This window comes from Phalaenopsis equestris, unplaced genomic scaffold (genome assembly GCF_001263595.1).
Source record: "Phalaenopsis equestris unplaced genomic scaffold, ASM126359v1 Scaffold000203, whole genome shotgun sequence".
Lineage (NCBI taxonomy): Eukaryota > Viridiplantae > Streptophyta > Magnoliopsida > Asparagales > Orchidaceae > Phalaenopsis > Phalaenopsis equestris.
Window position 1 is genome coordinate 398,187 of NW_018164645.1, and position 22,591 is coordinate 420,777.

Sequence of the window (22,591 nt, forward strand, 5' to 3'; positions counted from 1 at the left end):
TCACTTTGGTGGTATAAATCTATGCATGAAAATGTGTACTCCAATTTTAAAAACCAAGAAAGAGTGGTGTGTTTTTATGCAATTTTAAAGATTTGAGTGTTATGAATGTAAACATGCAAATACATAAGAATTGTATGTAAATTCCCCTTATTTTGATTCATCAGTTCTGAATTTACGGTCGAGTAATTATTTTTAATTAGATGTTTCCAAAATACTGGATTTGTGCTGTTTGGTACAATCGGATCTTGTTCTGTTCATCGAAATTTCAGGCTTAATCAAATCAAATTAATTGATTTTATGCATTATTACAAAACTGAAATCAAATTGAACTCGAATCACAAAAGCAAGTTGGATTAAGTTCATTACTTGTTTTTAGTCAAGTAGTCTTGTTTCTTTTAATCACACACAACTTCTCATTTTCTCATGATTTTAATTTAGATGGCAGTCTATCCTAGGGCTGTTAATGAGCCAATTTCGAATAGAGCTGGGGCCACCTCAAATGGATTAAATTCAGATCGAAGTCGGCATTTCTTTTAGTCACGCACAACTTCTCATTTTCTCGTGATTGTAATTTAGACAGCAGTCTATCCTAGGGCTGTTAATGAGCCGATTTCGAGTAGAGCTGGGCCCACCTCAAATGGATTAAATTCAGATCGAAGTCGGCTCGTGGTTTGATATGTTCGGTTTTGAGCCAGCTTTGCTCAAAATTGAACCGAGTTTGATCATGCTCATAATTGAATCGAGTTGGTTTAAATTTGAGTAATTTAGATCAATTCCAACTTGAAATTGGCTTGAAATCAAAACAATATGGCTCAAATTGAGTTCTTTGGAGTGTTAGTTCGAAATTTGCTCTTAGCTCATTATTTTCGATTTTATTTAACATTATATGTAATTTATGTATATAACTTTGATCCAATTCATGTATAACTTGGAATAGGCTCGAAAGAAAATTCGATCCAAAGTTTTGGCTTATAGCTGGGAGAAAATTTTACATTTGGAGTTCAGATGCAGCTTTGCGCGCAGACTTCAGTAATATGTCGTCATATATGTTATATCAGACCCACCTAAACAAATATTAAAGTGGAACCGTGGATGTTATTCGAGTGGAATCACAAAGGATATTGAGCGGTTATTGAAATTAACGCTCCAATAACCCCCCAATAACCTCTATTAACCCCCACAATAACCTCTCAATAATCTCTACAGTTCCACTTCAATAACCCCTGCATTAATCCACACAATAACCCCCTAACTTCTCAATAACTCTCCAATAAATTTTGTGGTTTCACTTCAACAATTCTATAATAACTTCTACGTGACGACATATTATTCGAAGTCCGCATGTAGAGTTGCGTCCGGACACCGCCGGATGTAAAATTTTTCCCATAGCTAAGCTCATTTATTTCGATCCGATCTCAATTCAAGCTAAAATTAAAATCAATTTTCATAACAATTAACGATCTTCTTGAAGTTTGATATTTTCCTTGATAAATTAGACAACATGGCTACAGAAAAAGAGAGACATGCTTTGCAGATGGCATCATTTAATTTGAAGAACGTGGAGGTGAATTAACTCATTTTACTTTATAATTTTGTTTAATTAGCTTAATGTAGATTAATATAAATTAATGTAATATAATAAAATATATCAAATAAATTAATTTTTAAATGGTAAGTAGCCAAATAAATTACTAATCTGCGTGGCCTTAAATCTTATATGTAATCAAACAGACCCTAAACATGCCAGTATAAATCCTAGTTTTGTTTCCTCCTTAACACTGGATTTAGTTCAACAAATTTAAGAGACTTGCATATAAATTTATGATTAATTAAAGCTGTATAATAATGTAACCATATTTAATTAATAAAAATCAATATTAAGAATTAATGCTATTAAATTAAGATATATTAAAACAAGTTAATATTGTTTTTGTTTCAATTGACTGAGCATAAACTTTTATTTATTTTTATTAGTAAATTACTAAATAATGGTTAATTAAGATGTTATTGTTATCTTATATTACTTATTCAGTTAATCTAACTAAAAGTCAATATAACATATCAAACATATTCTATTTCAATTAAAAATACAAAAAAATTAAATAAAAATAAAAGACAAAGTGATGCCAAACTCAAAGGACCCCTTAGGAAATCATTTTTTTTAAAATATGATTTAATTCAAACAATCAAATGAACCCTAAGGAACAAAAATAAATAAATCAATAAGAGCAAGAATTGAAAAAAGAATACTGCTAACGTTTAATGAATATAATCCAAGAACTTTCACAAAAAGGAAGGAAAACTTTGCAGTCAATCTGAAGCTGTGAGAACGGTCACAGAGAGATCTGCATTTAAGAAATTTTACAGTACAAAAAAATATTTTAATTACAATTATCAAAATAAGCTCATCTAGCCCAGGAAACTGATTCAATCTCATCTCTAGCAGACTTGTATAGCTCCAGCCTCTTTGCGCACTGCACTCTTCGCTCCATCAATGCGGGATCCTCATCCAATATTTGCCCAAGCTGCTTACCCTGTATACAAATCATATTTATATTGCTACAGGCTAGAGAGAGAAGAGAGAGAAGAGAGAGAGAGAGAGAGAGAGAGAGAATTACGTACAGAGTCCAGATGCATGTGAACTCAATGTGATATTTTTATACACTATTGTACAATATGTTACAATAGTGTACAACAATTGTATACGGAGCAAACATGCATACGGACTTCGAGCGAATAAATTTTAAGAGCGAGAGAGAGAGAGTATTTGATTGAGTTATACTGTCCTAACCAGCAATAAATCCTTGCTTCTCTTTGAATGTTACTAGCAAGTGTTAACCGAGATGTTAAATTTATTCTTCCACATTATTTTGGATAAATTCTTTCTATATTAACTTAGGTTAGTTTATTCTTCCTAACCAATATATACTAATTCTATCTACCAATCTAATATACACATTTTTAACTTCTATTTCCCAAGCTAAAATCACCATAAATCTATTTTAACTTAACTTTATCTTTAAGGAAGATTTACATGCATATCAATCAATTCCTATGTATTTACACTTAAGCTTTAATTTTTATGTACATGCCACCTTACCATTTCACTTCTTAAAAGGCAAAAAGGCGATAATTTCATGAAATATGTAAGATTAGGGTGGTATAAAATTAATAAGTAAACTTTAGGTGTTAAATATATAAATAAATTGGAATTAGTTGTTATTTATGTAAATGCCCCTACCTTTCATGAATTAAACATTTCTTAACTATTGCAATTACATGAATCATACTGGTCTACTACAAAAAATACTCAGGTAGCTCCATTTATCATAATACCACCAAAATCTCGAAGAGCACAACAAATACATGAGTCAGTAGTCCATTTTAAAAATCAAATTGGTAGTTCTATAAATAAACATGTTTAAGCAGGTATTTATGTAAATCCCCTTTTTTAATTTGCTCACACATTCATCTAAATATTCTCAATTCTTTATAAAGCCCTTTTTTTAACACAACGGGATGCTACGAGTTTATCAATCTAAAGTGTTAATTCTATAAACTAAATTCCATTAAAAAGATAAAGGCGCATTTACATACATACCACTCAATTCTTACGTATTTACATATCTAACACCTAAACTTTGGTGTTGTGAACACTCTAGTTTTTATTATCACATAACAAATATCACTATTACTAACTTTTTAAAAGTTAAGTATGCCTTTTCATGCATAGGTTCACAACACCAAAGTGTTATTATAAACATGACTATCCCATCCTTAGGCGTTAAAAATGTAAATACAAAAGAATTGTCTGGTATGCATGTAAATTCTCTAAAATTAAAATTTCAGTAACAAAAATGGGAAACTTACATATGTACCAAACAATTCTAGTGTATTTACATATCTCACACCTAAACTTTCATATTTAGGTATATAATGTTTTGGTGCTTTAAGCCTATGCATGAAAAGATGTATTTCACTTTTACAAACTCTTAATAGTGCTATTTTTTATGCAATATTAGAAATTTGAGTGCTGTGTGTGTAAATATGAAAGTTTAGGTAAGAAATATGTAAATACATTAGAATTGTGCGCTATGTATGTAAATGCCCCAATAAAAAGAATGGTTAAGGGGAAGATATAGTACCTCTTTCCTCCCCACTTGGGCGTAAAAATGATTAAGCAAAGATCGCTTAGCCTCTCGAACTTGGCAATGGACAGTTGCTTTTGGTATGGTGAGTCTAAGCGTTTCTGATACCATCATTATATAAGCAGAAACATTTGTGGCAATTCTCCTGAAGTGCAGATCTGAATAACGATCCACTGGAGGAGCAGCAGGCTTGGCTCCCTTAACTGTGGAGTTAGCAGGGTTGGCTCCAATCTCCACTTCTTGTGGAAGGTTGCGAAAGAATTCAACCGTTAGATAGGATGACTCCATATCAACCAAGCGCAATACCGTCTTTTTTCCGTCGTCGCGAAATTTTTCTAATGCGAGATAGGAAGCGGCTGCTAGCTCTGATTGTAGAGTTGGGAATCTTTTCAGTTCCTGATATTAGGAATACAAGTTTTGTTGTAGTTAGCAGGTACATGAGAGTATAGGATGAACACTATTAGTTCAGCTGGAAAATTATGCTGGAGTATTCTGATATAATATATATAAGAGGTTGATTTCATGAATTATATCTAAGGAAGATTTGCATGTACCACCCAATTCCTACGTGTTTACATATCTAACACCTAAACTTCAATTTTTACCTCCAATGCAACCTAACTTATGCATGAAAAGGTGTATTTTACTTTTTAGAAGTTAAAATGGTGATATTTTTTATATTATATGAAAGATTTGAGTGGCATTAATGTAAAGTGTCAAGTTTACATGTTGGATATGTAAATATATAGGAATTGGGTGGTATGCACGTAAATGCCCTATATCTCATTATGTGATATAAGAAAAATAATAAGCAAGAAAATTAAATATAAATTCAAATAAAATTAAAGAGAAAAATGCCAAATTAGTCCCGACTAATTGCAAATGATCTGTTTAGTCCGAGAGTCCCTAAAATTTCAATTTAGTCAGACTTTTTAATATGGGCTAACATAGTTCCCATGGGACTATTTGAACTCTAATATAGAAGTATGGGGGGCTTATTTAGCACTTCTAAAGATTTTGGGACTAAAATAACACCATGTAAACAGTCAAGGACCTATTTTGACACTTTAAAATTAAACAATAAAAAGGATTCGTGTAGCTGATACCACTTAGTGGGATAAAGGTTTGTTGTTTTTGTTGTACTCTAAAATTAAACAATTAGACATTCACAGGTATAATCATGATTCAAAAAATGTGAAAAACAAATAAATGGAAGAATTTTTATTTTATAGTCCTGAACCTCGTTTTATAGTCCTGAAGCTCCTTACCTGAGTCTCACCTATAGATTTTCTAACCAAATCCTTCATAACCAAGTGAACCTGCAAGAAAAATCATAAAAGCAGCTCAGTATTGTGGCCCTTATTATCCTGACCATGTGTTGGAAAGAATAGAGTTAGAAAGGCTCACAGCATCCACAGAAGCTTCAGCAGGGGACCTCTGAAGTAACTGAGAGCTCCTTCGATGAGGCGACGATAACCTTGCTCAGGAGCAATGAGATGGGGTTGATAGCCGTCTGCTTCTGATACCACTTTTTTCACATTCTGCAGAGAGAGATGTCTGTCAAATGGAAGTTTCTTTAAAGCAGCAGGAAGCTGATTGTCAAAAACTCCATAGATTTTATCACCACCAGGCCGCCTGTGGATAATAAGGTGCAAATCTTAGAAAAAGGTTTAGGAATTTCATATATTAGTTTTACATCTCAAACTAAACAAAATGGCACATTTCTGACAGTCATAAGTGGATTCTTAAGAAAAATTCAAGGGGCATATACATACATACCACTCAATTCTTATGAATTTACATTATCTAACACTTATCTTTCGCTTTTTACATTTATACAGCTCAAAATTTCATATCACATAAAAAAAAAACCATTATTTTAACTTTTAAAAGGTGATATGCACCTTTTTATACATAGGTATGGTAGTATCTATATAAAAAATTGAAGTTTAGGTGTTAGTTAAGTAAATACAAAGGAATTGAGTGATGTATGTAAATCATCCAAAATTCGATTGGTGGAACATGAAAGGGATTAGAGCACAAGAGGTGCCCACCAAATGGAGGATTCGAGGAGGGATGGCAATGAAATAGCCTACGTCGTTGTTTACTCCCATCGTCTGTTAGTTGAGTTGAGGTAAATTTCACAAATTTCCCACTACCTTATACCCAACTCTCTATCTCTTAAAATTTTTTGGATATTTTTATGATTTTTCAAGAACAAAATAAGAGAATAGTGCGCATCAAAATAGTTTTACTTCAAATTATTTTTAGATAGGTCAAAAGCACAAGATATAATTCAAGTGCTTTTCTTAAGCCGATTAAAATTTATATTGAACTACTCCATTTTTTTAAGTTTCTTTAAGACATTCAACATTCCCTTTCAGTATTTTTATTTGATCACATTATTTCAAAATTTTTTTCTTTCTATTTTCTTTCTTTTTTCTTTTAGGAAAAAATCATATGCCTCCTTTCGAACCTCCTCGTCATAATTAGCATGCAAGAATAGGCTTGTTGCCGATTTATTAGGTGCGAACGAAATCAACTAAAAGCGAAAAACCTTCAAGAAAAAAATGACTGAGGATGAAATTTGGTTAAAAGTGTCATAATGACGTTTTCTCTTTTAGCGAAGTTAAATCCCTCGAAAGCTATGTTCAGCACAATGCACAATGATGCATGGTACAAACATCACAATGCATTTACTAGTTGTCACTCGTCAACAACTAGTAGGACAAACACCTCTTTTAGTTAAGTCAAATCCCTCGAAATCTATGTTCAGCACAATGCACAATGATGCATGGTACAAACATCACAATGCATTTACTAGTTGTCACTCGTCAACAACTAGTAGGACAAACATACATGGTAAACTGTTGTTACGCGTATCACAACCTGCCTTCCCAAAAAATAAAGGGACCTAGAGCCTTGTATATATACAAGCCTCGATATGCATTGTTTTGAATACAAATAACTTGGAGATTTTTCTGTGTTTTGTCGCATACATGTCCATGTTGTTGACTATTCATCTTGACAAATATTAATGAAATGCACTCGCCTATGAAGCATGAACACGAGGAGACATACACAATACAACGATATGACATAATTACAAGTAAGTAGAACACAACGCATCATGAACATGTTTAATTATATTTAATAAATTGTAAATATTAAAACATTTATATTTTCATAATTCTCTACTAAATACATCACAAAACAAAGTATACAACAACAACAAGCCTTTATCCCACTAAGTAGGGTCAACAACATGAATCATTACCACTGCGTCCTAATAAGTGTAATATTTTCATTTACTTATAATGAATTAAGATATTATACAACATGTCCAAGTGTTTTTAGGTCTACCTCTATCTTTCTTAACATAAGTCAAACCGAAAACATCTACTCATCAGATGGTCAACCTTTAATGTGACCAAACCATCTAAAAGATGATTCTATCTAATCTTGTCTGCCACTAGAGTAATTCCAACTCTTTCACGGATAAATTCATTTAGCATTTTGTTTTCAAGTGTAAAGTCACTTATCCACCCGAGCATTCTTATCTCAACAACACTTAATTTTATGTTTCTTTTTTTAGGCCAATATTCTGCGGCATAAAACATTGCAGTTCTCACCACCACATTATAAAATTTTTCTTTAACTATAAGCACTATTTTTCTATAACACAATAGGTCCGATGTATTCCTCCACTTCAACCATCCAATTTAAATTTTACTAATAACATCCCCATCTATATTACCATCACTTTGAAGAATAGACCTGAGATATCTAAAATGTTCACTCATTTTAATGACTTGATAGCCCATTTTTATAACCACACCACTAGATCTACTACTACTAAAATTACATTCCATCTATTCAGTTTAGATTTACTCAAAACAAAGCCTTTAGACTCTTAGGTTAACCTCCATAATTCAAATTTTTCCTAAACTCTCTCTCTAGGCTTATCCACCAGAAGAGTATCATCACTGAAAAACATACAATGAGGTACATCCTCCTGTAAATGTCTAGTAAGAGCATCCATAACTAAAAAAAACGGATATGAGCTTATAGTTGGTCCCTGATATAATTCAACTTAGATAGAAAAATACTTGGTCAATCCTTCTTTTGTTAGAACACAATTAACAATTATAGTATACATATCTTTAATGACTAATATAAGCAATTTCAACACCTTTATTTTCTAGAACTCTCCAAAGTACTTCTTTTGAAACTTTATCATAATTGTTTCTAAATCAACAAAAATCATATGTACATCCTCTCTCTCCGTCTTCTTCATCAAGCTTCTCAATAAATGTATAGCCTCGATAGTAGACTTGTCCAGCACGAATGCAAACTGATTTTGATATATTTTTGTATCACATCATTCTTCAATTACTCTCTCCCATAACTTTAATGTATGACACATTAACTTAATTCATATATAATTTGCACGCTATTGTGTATCCCCAATATTCTTAAAAATAAAAACAAATATACTCTTTCATCACTCATCAAACATCTTTTTAATTTTTAAAATAATATTAAATAGTTTAGTAAGTCAAGAAATTCTCATCTCTTAAATATTTTCACACTACTATTAAAATCCCTCTGGTCTTATTGTTTTTCTACACTTTATTTTCTTTAAAGCTTCAACTTATGGTTTAGTAATGTGATGGTAGAAATATAAAAAGTTTGTTATTATCCATAAAACAAAGTATGTAAGAATAGAATTTAAGTTTATAAATTTAATGTATATTATGAAATCTCATGCTTACAAAATCAATTATTTCAAAATTAAACATATTATAAGTTTCAAAAAAATTCATCCAACTTATCTACTAAAATTTAAAATATCTTACAATTATATCTTGTTTAGTTAATAATGTTAAAAATTAACTTTTAAAACTATAATAAATATAAATTTATAACTATTAACTCTCTAAAGTATATATATATATATATATATATATATATATATATCTACCTACAGTACTAAATTATTACCTCATCATAGTTTTTTATAGTGCTTTTGTGTTTAACTTCGTAAAAAAGAATAGTGAGAATTGTACCAAGTATGTCCAACTCCTAAAAAGCAAGACCCTTATGGTGTTGCAACGAGCAACAGAGGCTATTTTTAGTGCCAATCCTATCCATGCCAAAGAAGGCATAGACAGTACATAACATCGGCTAGAGATCATCCTACATATGCCAATAAATGAAAGCATAAAGACTTTGAATTTTGCTCTCGTAATGGCGAAGAAAGAACCAAAAAAAGACAAGAATAAATCCCCCACCACATTATCCATCTATGTCAAGAAATGTAGGAATAAATGTTTCAAAAAAATATTTTGTACATAATAAAAAAATAATAAATAAGAACATGGGATCCTTCACATCAATAAAGGCATGCATAATTAGCAATTCTCCGTCTCAACTTTGCTAGGAACCAGCCTACACAATCTTGCAAGCTTAGAAAAGAATAAACCCAAACCAAGATTTAAAAAAATAAAGCACACTACCTTATCACGAAAAAAATCCAACATACAATAGAGCTCACAATTTTCTTGCAATTATTCTTCCTCATGGGATTTTGATATCAAAAAAATTATCTAAGGGGATAAAAATCATCCAACCTCAGAACACAGAGATGCAACCAACTATACTTTAGAGCTTTGCTCCTAGAATCGTCTTGTAGCCTTTCGACAACACAAGAAATTTTGGCATTTTAAGTGATTTTTTGATCCATAGCCATTCTTTGGGGAATCAACATGGATGCCCTCATGGAATAACAAATCAGGTCAACCAACCCAAACCTTAAGAGTAATATTATTTCACATGGTGCACGAAAATTGAGGTAAACTAGTGGGTTCGATCCATTTTTCCTGTTTTATGGTAGCTCTAAAGCTCCTCCAATAGAAAATTTTCATGCGATTAGCCCATGCATTATAATTTTTTACATGGTGGAGCCATCAACCATCATCATTTGATATTATGCATTATATCAATTGAATGCACATTAAAGAAGAATCTATTAAAAAACTATTTACTTTTAACCTTCATGCCAATGAAGATTGGATGTTCCTCGTCAAAATAATGTAAAATAATTTTATTCTTAGTTCAAATGGTAATAATTGGTGCATTTGGAAGAATATGATGAAAGGAAGATTTAATTTTGCAATCAAATATCTATTCGTCACGTATTTGATACATAATTTTTCATCAAATTTTTATCACATTTCCTGTCAATAACTCATTTTTAAAAGGCATCAAAGGTTGAAAGTGGATTGGATAGCTTCAGCTTCCAAAACCACATTATTCTAGGCAAAGGTGTTGTTGATAACATTCAATTGTAGCAAAGGCAGGGAATACAACAATGGTGGCGGTGAAGGCTATTATTCATGGTTACATGGATACTGAAAATTTACCTGACGAAAATGAAAATTCTTAAATTGAATATCTAACTACAATAGATTTTAAACAGACGTTTATTACTTCAGCTCTTCGTATGCTCCATGTTTAATAAAATAGTATTGTGGCTCTTACTGTGGTTGAGAACTGTAGTACTCTTCATATTTGTGATTCTGGTGAAATATTAGTAAGTTTGATGGCTTTATTTCATTTTAGAAATTTTAGTTAAGTGGTTCTCCCTCAGTTCATCGAACAAAAGGTTATCTTGCCAGTTAAAAGTTGAAAAAAAAGAGGTAAGATCAAATCAGCATTGGCAAAATCAATTCATGAGCGGCCATTCATAAAAACCAGATGGGTCAGTTTCCCCTTACCCTCCATCCAGGTGCTCTTTGAATATCTTTTCAAATGCACGGCAAAGCTCCAATATTGTGTATAGTTGAGCCTGAAGTAGCAGACCAACCAATTAATCAACGGGGCCACAAAAGCATGAACTTGTTTATATCGTGAAATATTTGCATTAAACATTTAGATAAAAAAAAAATGCCTCACCCCTGAATCAACAGCAATAGGTCTACCCAGATGGTTCATCTCCGATTCAAGTTCTTCTACTGTCTTATTTATCAAAGATGTAATGCTTGGAATTCGAGCTCTGATTACTGACTCCAAATGCTGAAATCATTTACTTGTTAAATTAAAATTGGCCAAAGCATAAAAATCTTATGATAAATAGTGAGAAAATTGAACAAATTTGATAATAAAACCTTTGAAAGAAGTTTAGCAAGATATTCTGAACCCATTTTACTGGCTAGATGAGAATAGTCGGGACTGGTTTCAAAATACTCCCGTTCTTTTTGTCTGGCAGCTATCATGTCAACACTCTTATTTATATCCGCCTGTGAACGATTAACAACACCAACCCAAGGATGTTGCAGCTTGTAAGCTCTACCTTCAAGGACCTGGAAAACGCCTTTCAGGAATAAGAAACTTCAGAATGAAACTGAAGGGATCAAAGCCACAGCATTAGAGCATTTTCTCAAGTAATGCCAGCAAAACAACCAAGTAATTATCTTTCTCTTCAATTTTCAAAATACAACTGAATATAACTTACATCAAGCGCATTTGTTCCTTTATCCATCAGATCTAGCTTGGTTAAAACTCCAAATGTCCGTTCACCTAACCATAGTAAATAATGATAACTTAGACTAATAAATAGAAAAAAGGGGCATTTACATACATATCACACAATTCTTAACTATTTACATAGCAAACATCTAATTTTTCATATTTAGTTGCATATCACTCTGATACTGGAGGAGAAAATCCTAAACCACAAAAAGAAGCACAAATATTATTATTGAAATTGAAATCAATTACAACAACGCCTCATAACAACTCACAACAGAAAAATGAAAGAAAGTCACGATAAGGCCCCAATTTTGCAATGGCGAGGAGGGAAAGTAACGGCTGGTATGTGTGGAAGGGGGGTGAGGTGCAACTGTAAGTAGGGGTGTAAACGAGCCGAATACTAGCAAGCCCAGGATCAGCTCATATTCGGCTTGTTTATATTTCGAGCTCAAAAAGTGTGTTTGTGTTCGGCTCGTTTGCTTAGCAAGCCGAACACGAGCTGTTCACGAACAAAGAGTCGTTTTGACAACCCTAATTAGGTAGTTATAAGATGTTAAGGGTTGAGACAAGATTTACAAATTATTGTTTATATCATTTGAATCTAATGTAATAATTTTTATTCTAATTTCTTAATTAATACTTTTAATTGATTATTATTCTTTGTAGCCTTACAATCAATTAATTTTTTTTTAAATACTACTAATCAATATATATATATATATATATTGATTAGTAGTATTTCGAACTAAAACGAGCCGAACACAATTGATGAGTAATATTTCGAGCTAAAACGAGTCAAACACGAATGAACAAATCTTTGTTCATGCTTGGCTCGGTAACATAGCGAACGAGTCGAACACGAGCTGTTCGCGAACAACGAGCCGTTTTGACAGCCTTAATTGCAAGTTTAGGGAGGTTGGGGAAAGTGGAGTTGCAGCTTTTGGAAGGATGGCGAAAGGGAAGTTGTAGGTTTCGGGGAGGATGGGAATGCTGCAGGCGTTGGAATCAGGGGAGATCTGGGCAGGTATGTGGGTGATTGGAAGCACGGCTGCAGGTTTGAGAGGAGGGGTAAGGTGGCCTGACGGGTGTGGGTTTGAGGGGAGGATGGGAAGGCGCAGGCGTTGGAATCGGGGGGAGGATCTGGTGCAGATATGCGGGTGTGCTGGATTTCAAGGGGGAGGAGGGCTCAGCTGGCTGCGATGGAAACTCGGGGTTGTTGGGGGCTGAAAGCTGGGGGGGGGCGGCAGGGAGAACCAGCGGACGGCGAGGAGGGAGGATGGAGGTGAAAGTCGGACGCGGGGTTGTGGGGGGCTGAAAGCTGGGGGGGGGCGGCAGGGAGAACCAGCGGACGGCGAGGAGGGAGGATGGAGGTGAAAGTCGGAGAAGATAAATCACCACCGGGAAAAGGGATACAACCAGAGCACCACCCTAACCGTGGAATACAACCCTTGAGAGGAAAATAGGACGAACAGGACGCCGGTGGCTGTCCTCACAAACCAAAATCAGAACATAACCTAAACTAAAAACCTGGACAACAACACATAAATAGGAGATATATAGGCGGGAAACAAAAACAGAAAAGGGGGTAATTTCCAGCCTAATGAAAAGAGAAAGGAGGAGGGGCCGGATCAGCCCTTTCTCTCAACTGAACTGGTTCGGGTCAAACCGATTCAACTTTTGGAGGTAAACCCTCGTGCCACACTCAAATCTTTAATATTATATAAAAAATACCACTATTTAAAGTGAAATACTCAAATACATGTTTTCATGCATAGGTTTAGGAGATCAAAGAGTTATAAAAATAAACATCAAACTTTAGATATGTAAATACATGAGTATTGTGCAGCATGTATGTAAGCTTCCCTAGAAAAAGTCTCAAGAGGTACTGAATGTTCTTCACTGATAGTTTGGATTCGATTGTTTTTAAACGGGAGATCATCATACCTGAAGGGTCCACTTCCCTGGCAAGTTTGATGGCATCAGATGTTGCAATATCTTGATTGGCAGGGGATATTGCTAATATAATACTGTTGGGCTGCAAAGAATAAAACCAAAACCCACTTAGAACACCAAACAATTATTCTCAAAAAGAAGATGCACACGCTCCCAATACGTGCGTGTGTGCGTGCATGTGCGCTCGCGTGTTCATGTGTGCGCCTCTTTATTTATGTATTTATACTTGTCCGAATAGCCTTTATCAGATAAATATGCAACAAATTGCCTTTATATTATTTTTTATTATGAAATAACAATGAAAGTTGTGATAGGAACATGCTTTGTCAATAGAGAAATTTGCATAACTAGTACACAATTCTTATGTATGTACATACCTCACATCTAAACTTTCATATTTACACACAAAGCACTTTTTAGCATTAAAACTATGCATGAAAAGTGCGGTGTGAAAGGTTTGATTGCTATGTGTGTAAATATGTAAGTTCAGTTGTGAGATATTTACATACATCAGAATTTTATGCTATGCCCCTTGTCAATAACCATCAAACTGCTCATTGCAGAATAAGCACACAGTTTTAACAGATAGTGCTCACTGTCATCAAGTTCCATTGAGTCATTGTAGATCTTAAATACCTTCTCAACATACGAGCGAACCATGTTTTCTATATCCTGAACAATACTGTCAGATTGTCCCTCTGTAAATTTAAAATTACATCAGTTACTCTTCCATATTAAGTTGACATGTAAGGAAAACAACATTAGCAATGAGAAGAGCCCTCATGACTAGCAGGAGAAGTAATACTGCTATACCTACAGCAACCTTTGTAAGCCCAGGAAGATCAATCAGCGTTAGATTGACAACTGCCATGAACACCCAAAGCAGAAATTTGTGTCAAAAAATATAGAATTTACCTTATCAAAGCAGACTATTTAAGAGTAAGCAATATAAATTATTGAAAATGTAAAAAGACAGAATCCACAATATGAAAGAAGCTCTGGCTGGTAGAAAAACTTCTAGAAATGTTTTACAAGAACTATCGAAAATAAAGAATAAAAATGTCTTCATTCATGAAAATTGCATATTGCATTAATAAAGCAAAAAAGCTACAAAAGAATGCAAAGGATAGAACTATGCATGCACAAAATGACTCCTATCATCACTAAGAATAGATATAAGAACAGTATATCCATTTACATCTTTCAAAACAAAATCCTGCTCTAAAGCTAAAGAAGCACAAAAGAGGGCTGCTTTGTTGCATCCTTTCTTTGTGTGAAGGAAAACCACCTGCTTGAAAGAAGCCAAAAAAGCAACCTGTCGCTTAGGCCAAGATGGGTCTCCCAAAAGCTCCTGGTAACTGAATCATGCATACGGCAGATGATGTTAAAGTTATCAGCCAAAAAAGCAACCTGTCGCTTAGGCCAAGATGGGTCTCCCAAAAGCTCCTGGTAACTGAATCACGCATACGGCAGATGATGTTAAAGTTATCACCTTCAACAATAACCCCCTTGCATTCAGTCATCCATGGCTCAATAAGTTGTTGGATTGTGAGAATAGCTTGGAACTCAACCCTTACAATGTCCCAATGTTCAAAGTTGCGGCCCATGGCACAATACAATCACCTCTCTCAACTCGGATAATAGTGCCGGTCCAGCAATGCCGGAGGTGGAAAGAGCACCATCAAGATTGATCCTAATCCATCCAGGGTGTTTTCCATTGCTCCCGGAATGGGTAAAGATGCAAGTCATTGAGGGCTTCAAATATAGAGAATGCAATTTACCGTACAATAGGATGTGAATCTTTGCGTTTCTGGCACGTCAGAAGTGATGGATGGCATAATAAAACAAATAGGCAAGTGGGATGACCTTGTTACAAACTGGAGAAATGCCATGGAGTGCTTCATCATAGCTGGTAAAACTTGGTAGATAGTAGCCCTAATTAGCGAGGCATTGAATTACTGCTTTCAGCACCGAGCAATTGGAGACGATGTGAGATCGATTCTCAACCTCCTGGCAACCCCAGGGGCAAAGGGCTGTCTCCGTAAGACCCTGCCTTAAAAGCCAACCTTTTGTATGAATGGCATTGTGAGCAAGGTGCCACCAAAACAATCTCTCACACCGGTGTAAGTGGAGTTATTTGTGCCAGCTAAAATCCTCTGTGCTAGCTGGGAACTTTTCCTCCTAGGCAAGAGCCATGCTAGCCTTTCCAGAATGTGCCAAGCTGAGTTCCAAACAGTCCTCCTGTAAGTCCAGAAAGGTTGAGACCGGGATGAGCCGCGCTACATTACTTGACTATGAAGATGGTGCAGATGGAGAAGTAAATCTAGTGGACATGTGTCGGGTGCCATCAGTTTCTAAGTTAGAGATATTAAGGAGAGGAGCATGCAACTCCCGACTCCAGTGCCTCCAAAGAAGTGGTGTTGTGCCTAAGCATGGCGTAAGCACACCTGAAACAAGCATAGCTACGCCAGGCGACATGACTACACCGCAACCGGATGAAGTTAATCCTTTGATTAAGCCGCTTGTGATCAGACAACTGATTGGAAGTGTGAAATAATTATGCCACTTCTCGACATGACTACGCCGTCAAGACGATTCATAAGACTTTGATTCGAGCGACGAGCGACGAAGGACCTACTCTTGCGTGCAATTTTTCTCGACAGGCTCTCTTGTAAAGATGAATTGTCAGGAGGGTGATTTCGAAGCGAAACCCTGTGAGATCAAGAGGAAGGTTTGTAGCGAAGTTCTGTAAGTTTCCATGCATGTAGAGAGTTGATCTGAGTATGTATCTCTATACAATTCTGATTCTTCATAGTAAAAATTTTTGGTGGTGTGAATATTAGTGTAATTTTTTGGAACTGTTTTGTTGTGGTTCTGTTTGAAATTTTGTTCAAGATTTTTTGAATTGGTGTGATCATATTCCATGGTGTGGTCTTATTTTCAAATTGATCGAGCCCTGAGTTTTATTTTCATCCCAATAGGAAGAACTTGAATACACCAGAATAAGAGGAGTGGAAAGGGTGGCCAATCGCTAGGGTTAGCAAGACCTCATGATTTATTTGAATCAACAAAAAATAATCAAAACCTTAATTCAAATCTTCTTATAAAGAAAGGAGCATGAATTATTACATAAAAATAAAATAAAATGGAAAATTGGAAATATAGCAAGATTTTGCAAAAATAGAACTAATCTATCTATTTTCCTCATAAATATACCAAATGTTGGCAATGCAAAACAAAAAAGTGGGATGGATGACTTTGCTCCCACAAACAATCCATAAGTGTAATTGTATAGTCATAAATAGGCATGTTGGAAACACTCGTATTCACGAATGGATGGGTGAATCCATGCTTGTATACATGCACAAAAAAATTGTCAAATCATGTTATATATGTACCCTAAATTTTCAAAATTTCTAGTAAAGACCTCTTGTATCCCTATATCCATATCTTACTCTATCTTAGGTCCCTCTATTGTATGCAGAAGTAGCAGACAACATTAGATACAAACATCAATATTAAAGTCGAAACAATAAATGGTCTGTAATTTCCAATCTAAGCAACAAGCAGCATGGATTGGAATCAAAGAGATAAACTAGGGAATCATATAATTCTATCGATGGAACTATAAAAGTCAAAAAATGTAGAACCATGTACCATTAGCTGAGTAAATACTAAGTTGGATGGGAACAGGCGAAATTTGTTTAGTTTTCCCAGTTATTCTGTCAGTTTCATCTGCAATTTCCTTGCGAACGAGGCCTGCAAAATATAGTTGATGGTTAAAAGAATACTCCTATGAATATTATCTACAGATATAAGCTTTATTTTCTGCTCAATCATGCAAGCATAATTCATCTAACATGTATTAAACTTCATTATTTGCTTATAAAGTGACCAATCGAACAAATATGCTAACAATTCACAACCGAAACAACTAATCCAGGCAAAATTCAAGCATCCGCAAAGTAGAGTAGGTTTTATACATTTAAATGTTACAAATTTGAAATCAAAATAAACATACTGATCTTTTTGCAGAATAAATAAGTATAGAGATTATTGCTTTTTGTTAAAATATAAATATAATTAAATTGTTTATAAAAGCAATAAAAATCCACAATATGAATAAATACATCGTTATACTTAAATTACTTGCATTATAGATTATTCATATTGACTAGGACTTACAATTTTTGTAAAACATTTATAAAATGTATAACGTGCTGCACCAGCATCTTGAGCTAGAAATGAAAAATGAAAGCAGCATGGACAAACCCCTTTTTTATGATAAAAAATAACCAGACAAAGTTTTCCAATCATAATACTAAGAAATGAACAGTCGCACAGTGTCTGCAATCCACTTATTTTAAATAAATAGCAAAAATTAAATTTAAGAAAGAGATAGTTAAAAGACAAATATTCTCCAATTATTCAGAAATGTGTTTTCTATATTTCCAGTTTATAAATATTGTCAGTTTTTGTTTCCCGCATTCATCCTAATCAGTGTTATAGCACTAAAGGATACATTCAATGTCATTAGTAAAAGGTAGAACGCAGTTAAACAACTTTTCACATACTTTCCTGGTATCCTAACTTAGAGCATTGATCCAAAGTAAACTAAGAAAATCAAGATAAAATATTAAAAGAATAGAATATCAGGTCACTACTCAAGCATATTTTACTGTGCAATAAGACATGATGAGATAATTTAAATCTTCGTTGTGTGTGCTAATATTACAATTGCACATGTTGAAAATGATACTCCAACCCCAAATCTGATTATCCAAACTTTTGTTGAGGTTCAATTATCTCTCACATTTTTTAAATTAAGGCATCAAATCAGGCCATTGGAACCAAAAGCTAAGACTTATATCCACCTTATAACACTCAATTTCTCGAAATAAGACAGTTTTGTTCCAAGTCTTCTGATGCTTGTCTCTCTAAAATAGCTAACAATGCCACATATGGTTTACAGAATTAATAAATCCCACACGAAATAAGTAAAACTTCCAATCAATAGAAAGCGCAATCTCCTCTTTTAAGCAAGTTTCCTACGTAACAAGAAAAAATATTATGTAAAATATAGTCAACGCACTAAAATCAGAGAATCTTCTCTTGGGCATATGAAGAAACTCAGCATAATCCGGCTTCCCATCATCCGTCTTATGCAGCTGCAGCACCAATGGTCGCCTTGTCACAATCCCTACATACAATCATTGCGATCCAATCAATCCATCATCCCAATCAAAACAAAACAACCTGGACTCAATTTCTCAGCACCGATCTAACCAGATCCACGAGGGAGGAAATCGCGACCGACGATGCTCTCCAGTACCGACGACTTTCCCGAACTCTGCCATAATCAACACCAGATCCTCATTATTCAATCGCAAAATCATAAGAAAAACATATTAGAAGATAGAAAAGCAGCGAAAGGTACCTGACCACCCACAACGGCGACAGAAGGCAACGCCTCCCAGAGAGTCGGGAGGGCGCCTTCGGCGCCGCCGTGATCACCAAGAACCGTGCACGCTCTCTGAATCCGGTTCACCATGCCGATTAAGCTCTCCATTGTCGACATCTCGAAGAAGATCCCTCGCAGTCGATCCCGAAGAAGACGATGGAGGGGAAGAGAGCGTGGGAGGGAGAAAACGACTCGGGTTCTTAACTGGAAGCCGAGGGAAGCAAGAGGGCCATTTTCGACAGAAGTTTTTGAATTTTTTCCGGAAGCAAGAGGGCCATTTTCGACAGAAGTTTTTGAGCTAAAATTTTTTGAAATTACAATTTCACCCCTGCCCCAGGATCGGCCGGCAGCACGTATCAGAGGACATTCCGCGGAGGGCGGCACGTGCGAGGAGAATCAAGGTTGGTACATTTGTTGATGGTGGGTCTCTCCTTCAGATTTAAATTTCTTACTGTTGCTCTAACGGCTACTCCCTGCAAATGAAATTCCATGCTAATATTTTATTTTATTTTATTTTATTATAATAATTATTTTGTTTTCATATGTATTATACTTATTATTCATAATATATGTTAAATACCTATTTAAGATATTTAGCATTATAAATTTTTTTTAATTTAAAAAAATGTTATTACACATTTTTTTACAAATTTGAGCTGCAAGAATATTTTTATTCAGTTAGCTATGCATATATATAATCACAATATATTATCATTTTATCATCATCAATAGTCTTAACTTAATTGTGTAAAATTTATGTACCCCGTTTGTCGCACCACTTAAAACGGATTTTTCATTTAGTTTAACTATTTTATTTTGGTCTTGATTCTAATTTAATCTTTCACATTTTTCAATGTTATTCCAAACCCTACTAAATGTTGTGAGTTTTATGTAATGTATAGCTCGAAGTAGCCTTGATGGGCCGACATGTGTAGGAATTACTTTATGAGCTTACTCCTAGCCTAAGTTATCAAACCCAAGTAGACAAGTTTGAATGAATAACAGTCAAATCCAAATGGTTGAAAACGAGTGGCCGAGTATTAGTTGTTGAGCTAAGATGTTTGAATAGAAGAAATTAATAAATACACTCACAGTGGCAAAAGACAAATTTAGGTTCAAGCTCTATTGCTATAGATAGCACATAAGATTGCAACCCACTTGTCATAAGAAAGGAACTTATGGAGCGAGATCTCAAGGCTAGGGGACCGACTAGATGTCCTTCATGACCTAACGAATGTACAAGAAATAAAAGGTCAAATCTAGGATCAACAAAAGATAGGATGTCGGAGATAATGTAATAAATACACTCACAGTGGCAAAATACAAATTTAGGCAGCCATCCAAAGGATCCATATATAGTCTCAGGCTCTTGTATACTTTAAATAAGAAAATCCCCTTATATAAAGAGGGGTTGAGCCTGATATTTAATACAATTCAATCTTCACTCTTCTTTCTATCTACCTCACCTTTTTTTTCTTCATTAGCTATGAGAGTATGGAATTCAACAAGTAATAATTTCTCTCTTAAAATAATGAATCTTGGCATCTCTAGATTTTTTTCATTTATACTCCACATTTTCTTATGTTTTAGTTGACAGTGACACCAATTTGTGCAAAATTAATAAAATATTCTATCTCCTGACAATTCAAATAATTATGCATTATTTATAGGTTGAACTTAATAAGATTATATTGGAGAGTGGTAGACCTTGTGGTTCTAACTTAGACATTTTAAATGAGAATACTTATTTTGATATATCATTGAAAAGTGAAAGATTTAAATTTAAAAATTGATTTTGTGTTGTTATTTCATCATTATATTTAAATGAATTTAATTGTTTTGTTGTTTTTGCAGTTGTTGAATCCTAATTTATCTGTGAATCACACCAAAGCAAGAGTAGAAGTAACAAGAGATAAAGAGAGACTGAGAGAGCGAGTGAATATTAATGAACAGTAATCTGTGCATTCCTTATGCATAAAATGATTCTTGAATTAATAGAGGAGATATTACAACAATGAGCTTGCTCTGCTTTAATGGGTCTGTACTGAGGTATTTTTGATATTTTATATGTGTAAGCTTGTCCGAAAGCTTTCTTGCTTGGCCTACTAAGGTTGCTTGGCTTTAAGTCAACGAAATCAGTTCGGTTGACTAAGCTTTGGTCAATATGGGTAGACCGACCGATATGACCCGAAAGAAGCTTTATGTGGCATCTATTGGATGGTTGAAGATGTTGGGAAACTGGATCCTTTCTCGAATTGACTCTACTGGAGGGTAGGTTATCGCATCAAGTCGACTTTCCTATAGTGGTTGGCTTAGATGCTTTTTTGTTTTCATTTCTAGTTAAATAGTTTGCTCTCGGATCATTTGTTCATCTTTTTCTTTGCCTCATGGCTCAGTCGATTTTAGCATTGTTAGCTAGGCTTGAACAACTTTATCCTGAGTCGATAAAGTGGGCCCCATATCCTCCTGACTGTGGGCCAACTTTCATCATACTTTGCACTTCTAGATCTTTGGATCTGTTCAAGATACTTGCTCGAACATTTTTTATGTACAACTGATTATACTATATGTTAGAGTGAAGCGCAGGAATAGTTCTCGACTTTTTACAAGAGCTCGTTTTAATCCCAGAGCTTATATAAATGACAAAATAATCCCTTACTATTATAAAATTGAGTTCTAATAGTCATCCACATGGACTATTTCAACCCCAATTTAAAATTTGTGGATTATTTTGATATTTCTATAAACTTTGAGACTAAATCAATCTCATATAAATAGTCAGAGATTATTTTAACTTTACTCCTTTTGTCATAACTGTAATGTGAGTTTTAACTCGTGAATATAAACTTTAAGACTAAAACAATCCCATATAAATAGTCAGAGATTATTTTAACTTTACTCCTTTTGTCATAACTGTAACGTGAGTTTTAACTCGTGAATATTTATTGCTGGCTAGAATTGGATTGGATCTCACATGTTCATTAAGTGTTTGTGTCATACGACTATTTTTTTATTGGGATAATAACATACATAGCACCCAAAAACATTGCTACCAACGCCCAGGTAATGTTTTTGAACTACTAAAAGCCACGATCAAACCATTAAAAATTTTATAAAAATGAAAAAAAATAAATTAGGATTTTATTATGAATTTTAATATTTGAGCAAAGATCTGAGATGTGGATGAAAGAAGATATTAGATTTGTAAATAACAATGTTTCAGGTGCAATGTTTGTAGTCTTTTTTTTTTTCCAATTATTTCTCTTTACTGATGCTTTATCAAGAGGCTGTTTTTCTTCTTTTTTTCAATTGGTTTTTTCTTTTGATTTCTCTCTTTTTTTTATTTTTATAACCAATAATGAAATAGCTATGTATTAGTGATTCAACCAAGTGAATTTAGTTTGAATTTCTATGATTTTTGAGTAAAATAAATGATGGAATATCTAATGTTTTTTTAATATAGTCAATAAAAAAGTACATTTACACTGCCTATGAT

General features: G+C 34.1%; 1 protein-coding gene across 1 annotated transcript; it reads right to left on the reverse strand.

Moving 5' to 3' along the window:
* Positions 1 to 2,228: 2,228 nt before the first annotated feature.
* On the reverse strand, positions 2,229 to 19,301 carry LOC110022996 (dynamin-related protein 1E-like). The gene is given in 16 exon segments (XM_020722184.1): positions 2,229 to 2,534; positions 4,146 to 4,544; positions 5,417 to 5,467; positions 5,556 to 5,579; positions 5,582 to 5,783; positions 10,928 to 10,998; positions 11,106 to 11,225; positions 11,318 to 11,512; positions 11,665 to 11,729; positions 13,626 to 13,716; positions 14,271 to 14,332; positions 14,448 to 14,498; positions 17,292 to 17,393; positions 18,727 to 18,834; positions 18,921 to 18,984; positions 19,072 to 19,301. Coding segments are annotated over 16 exon segments (1,875 nt in total). The 5' UTR covers positions 19,213 to 19,301; the 3' UTR covers positions 2,229 to 2,405.
* Positions 19,302 to 22,591: the final 3,290 nt, after the last annotated feature.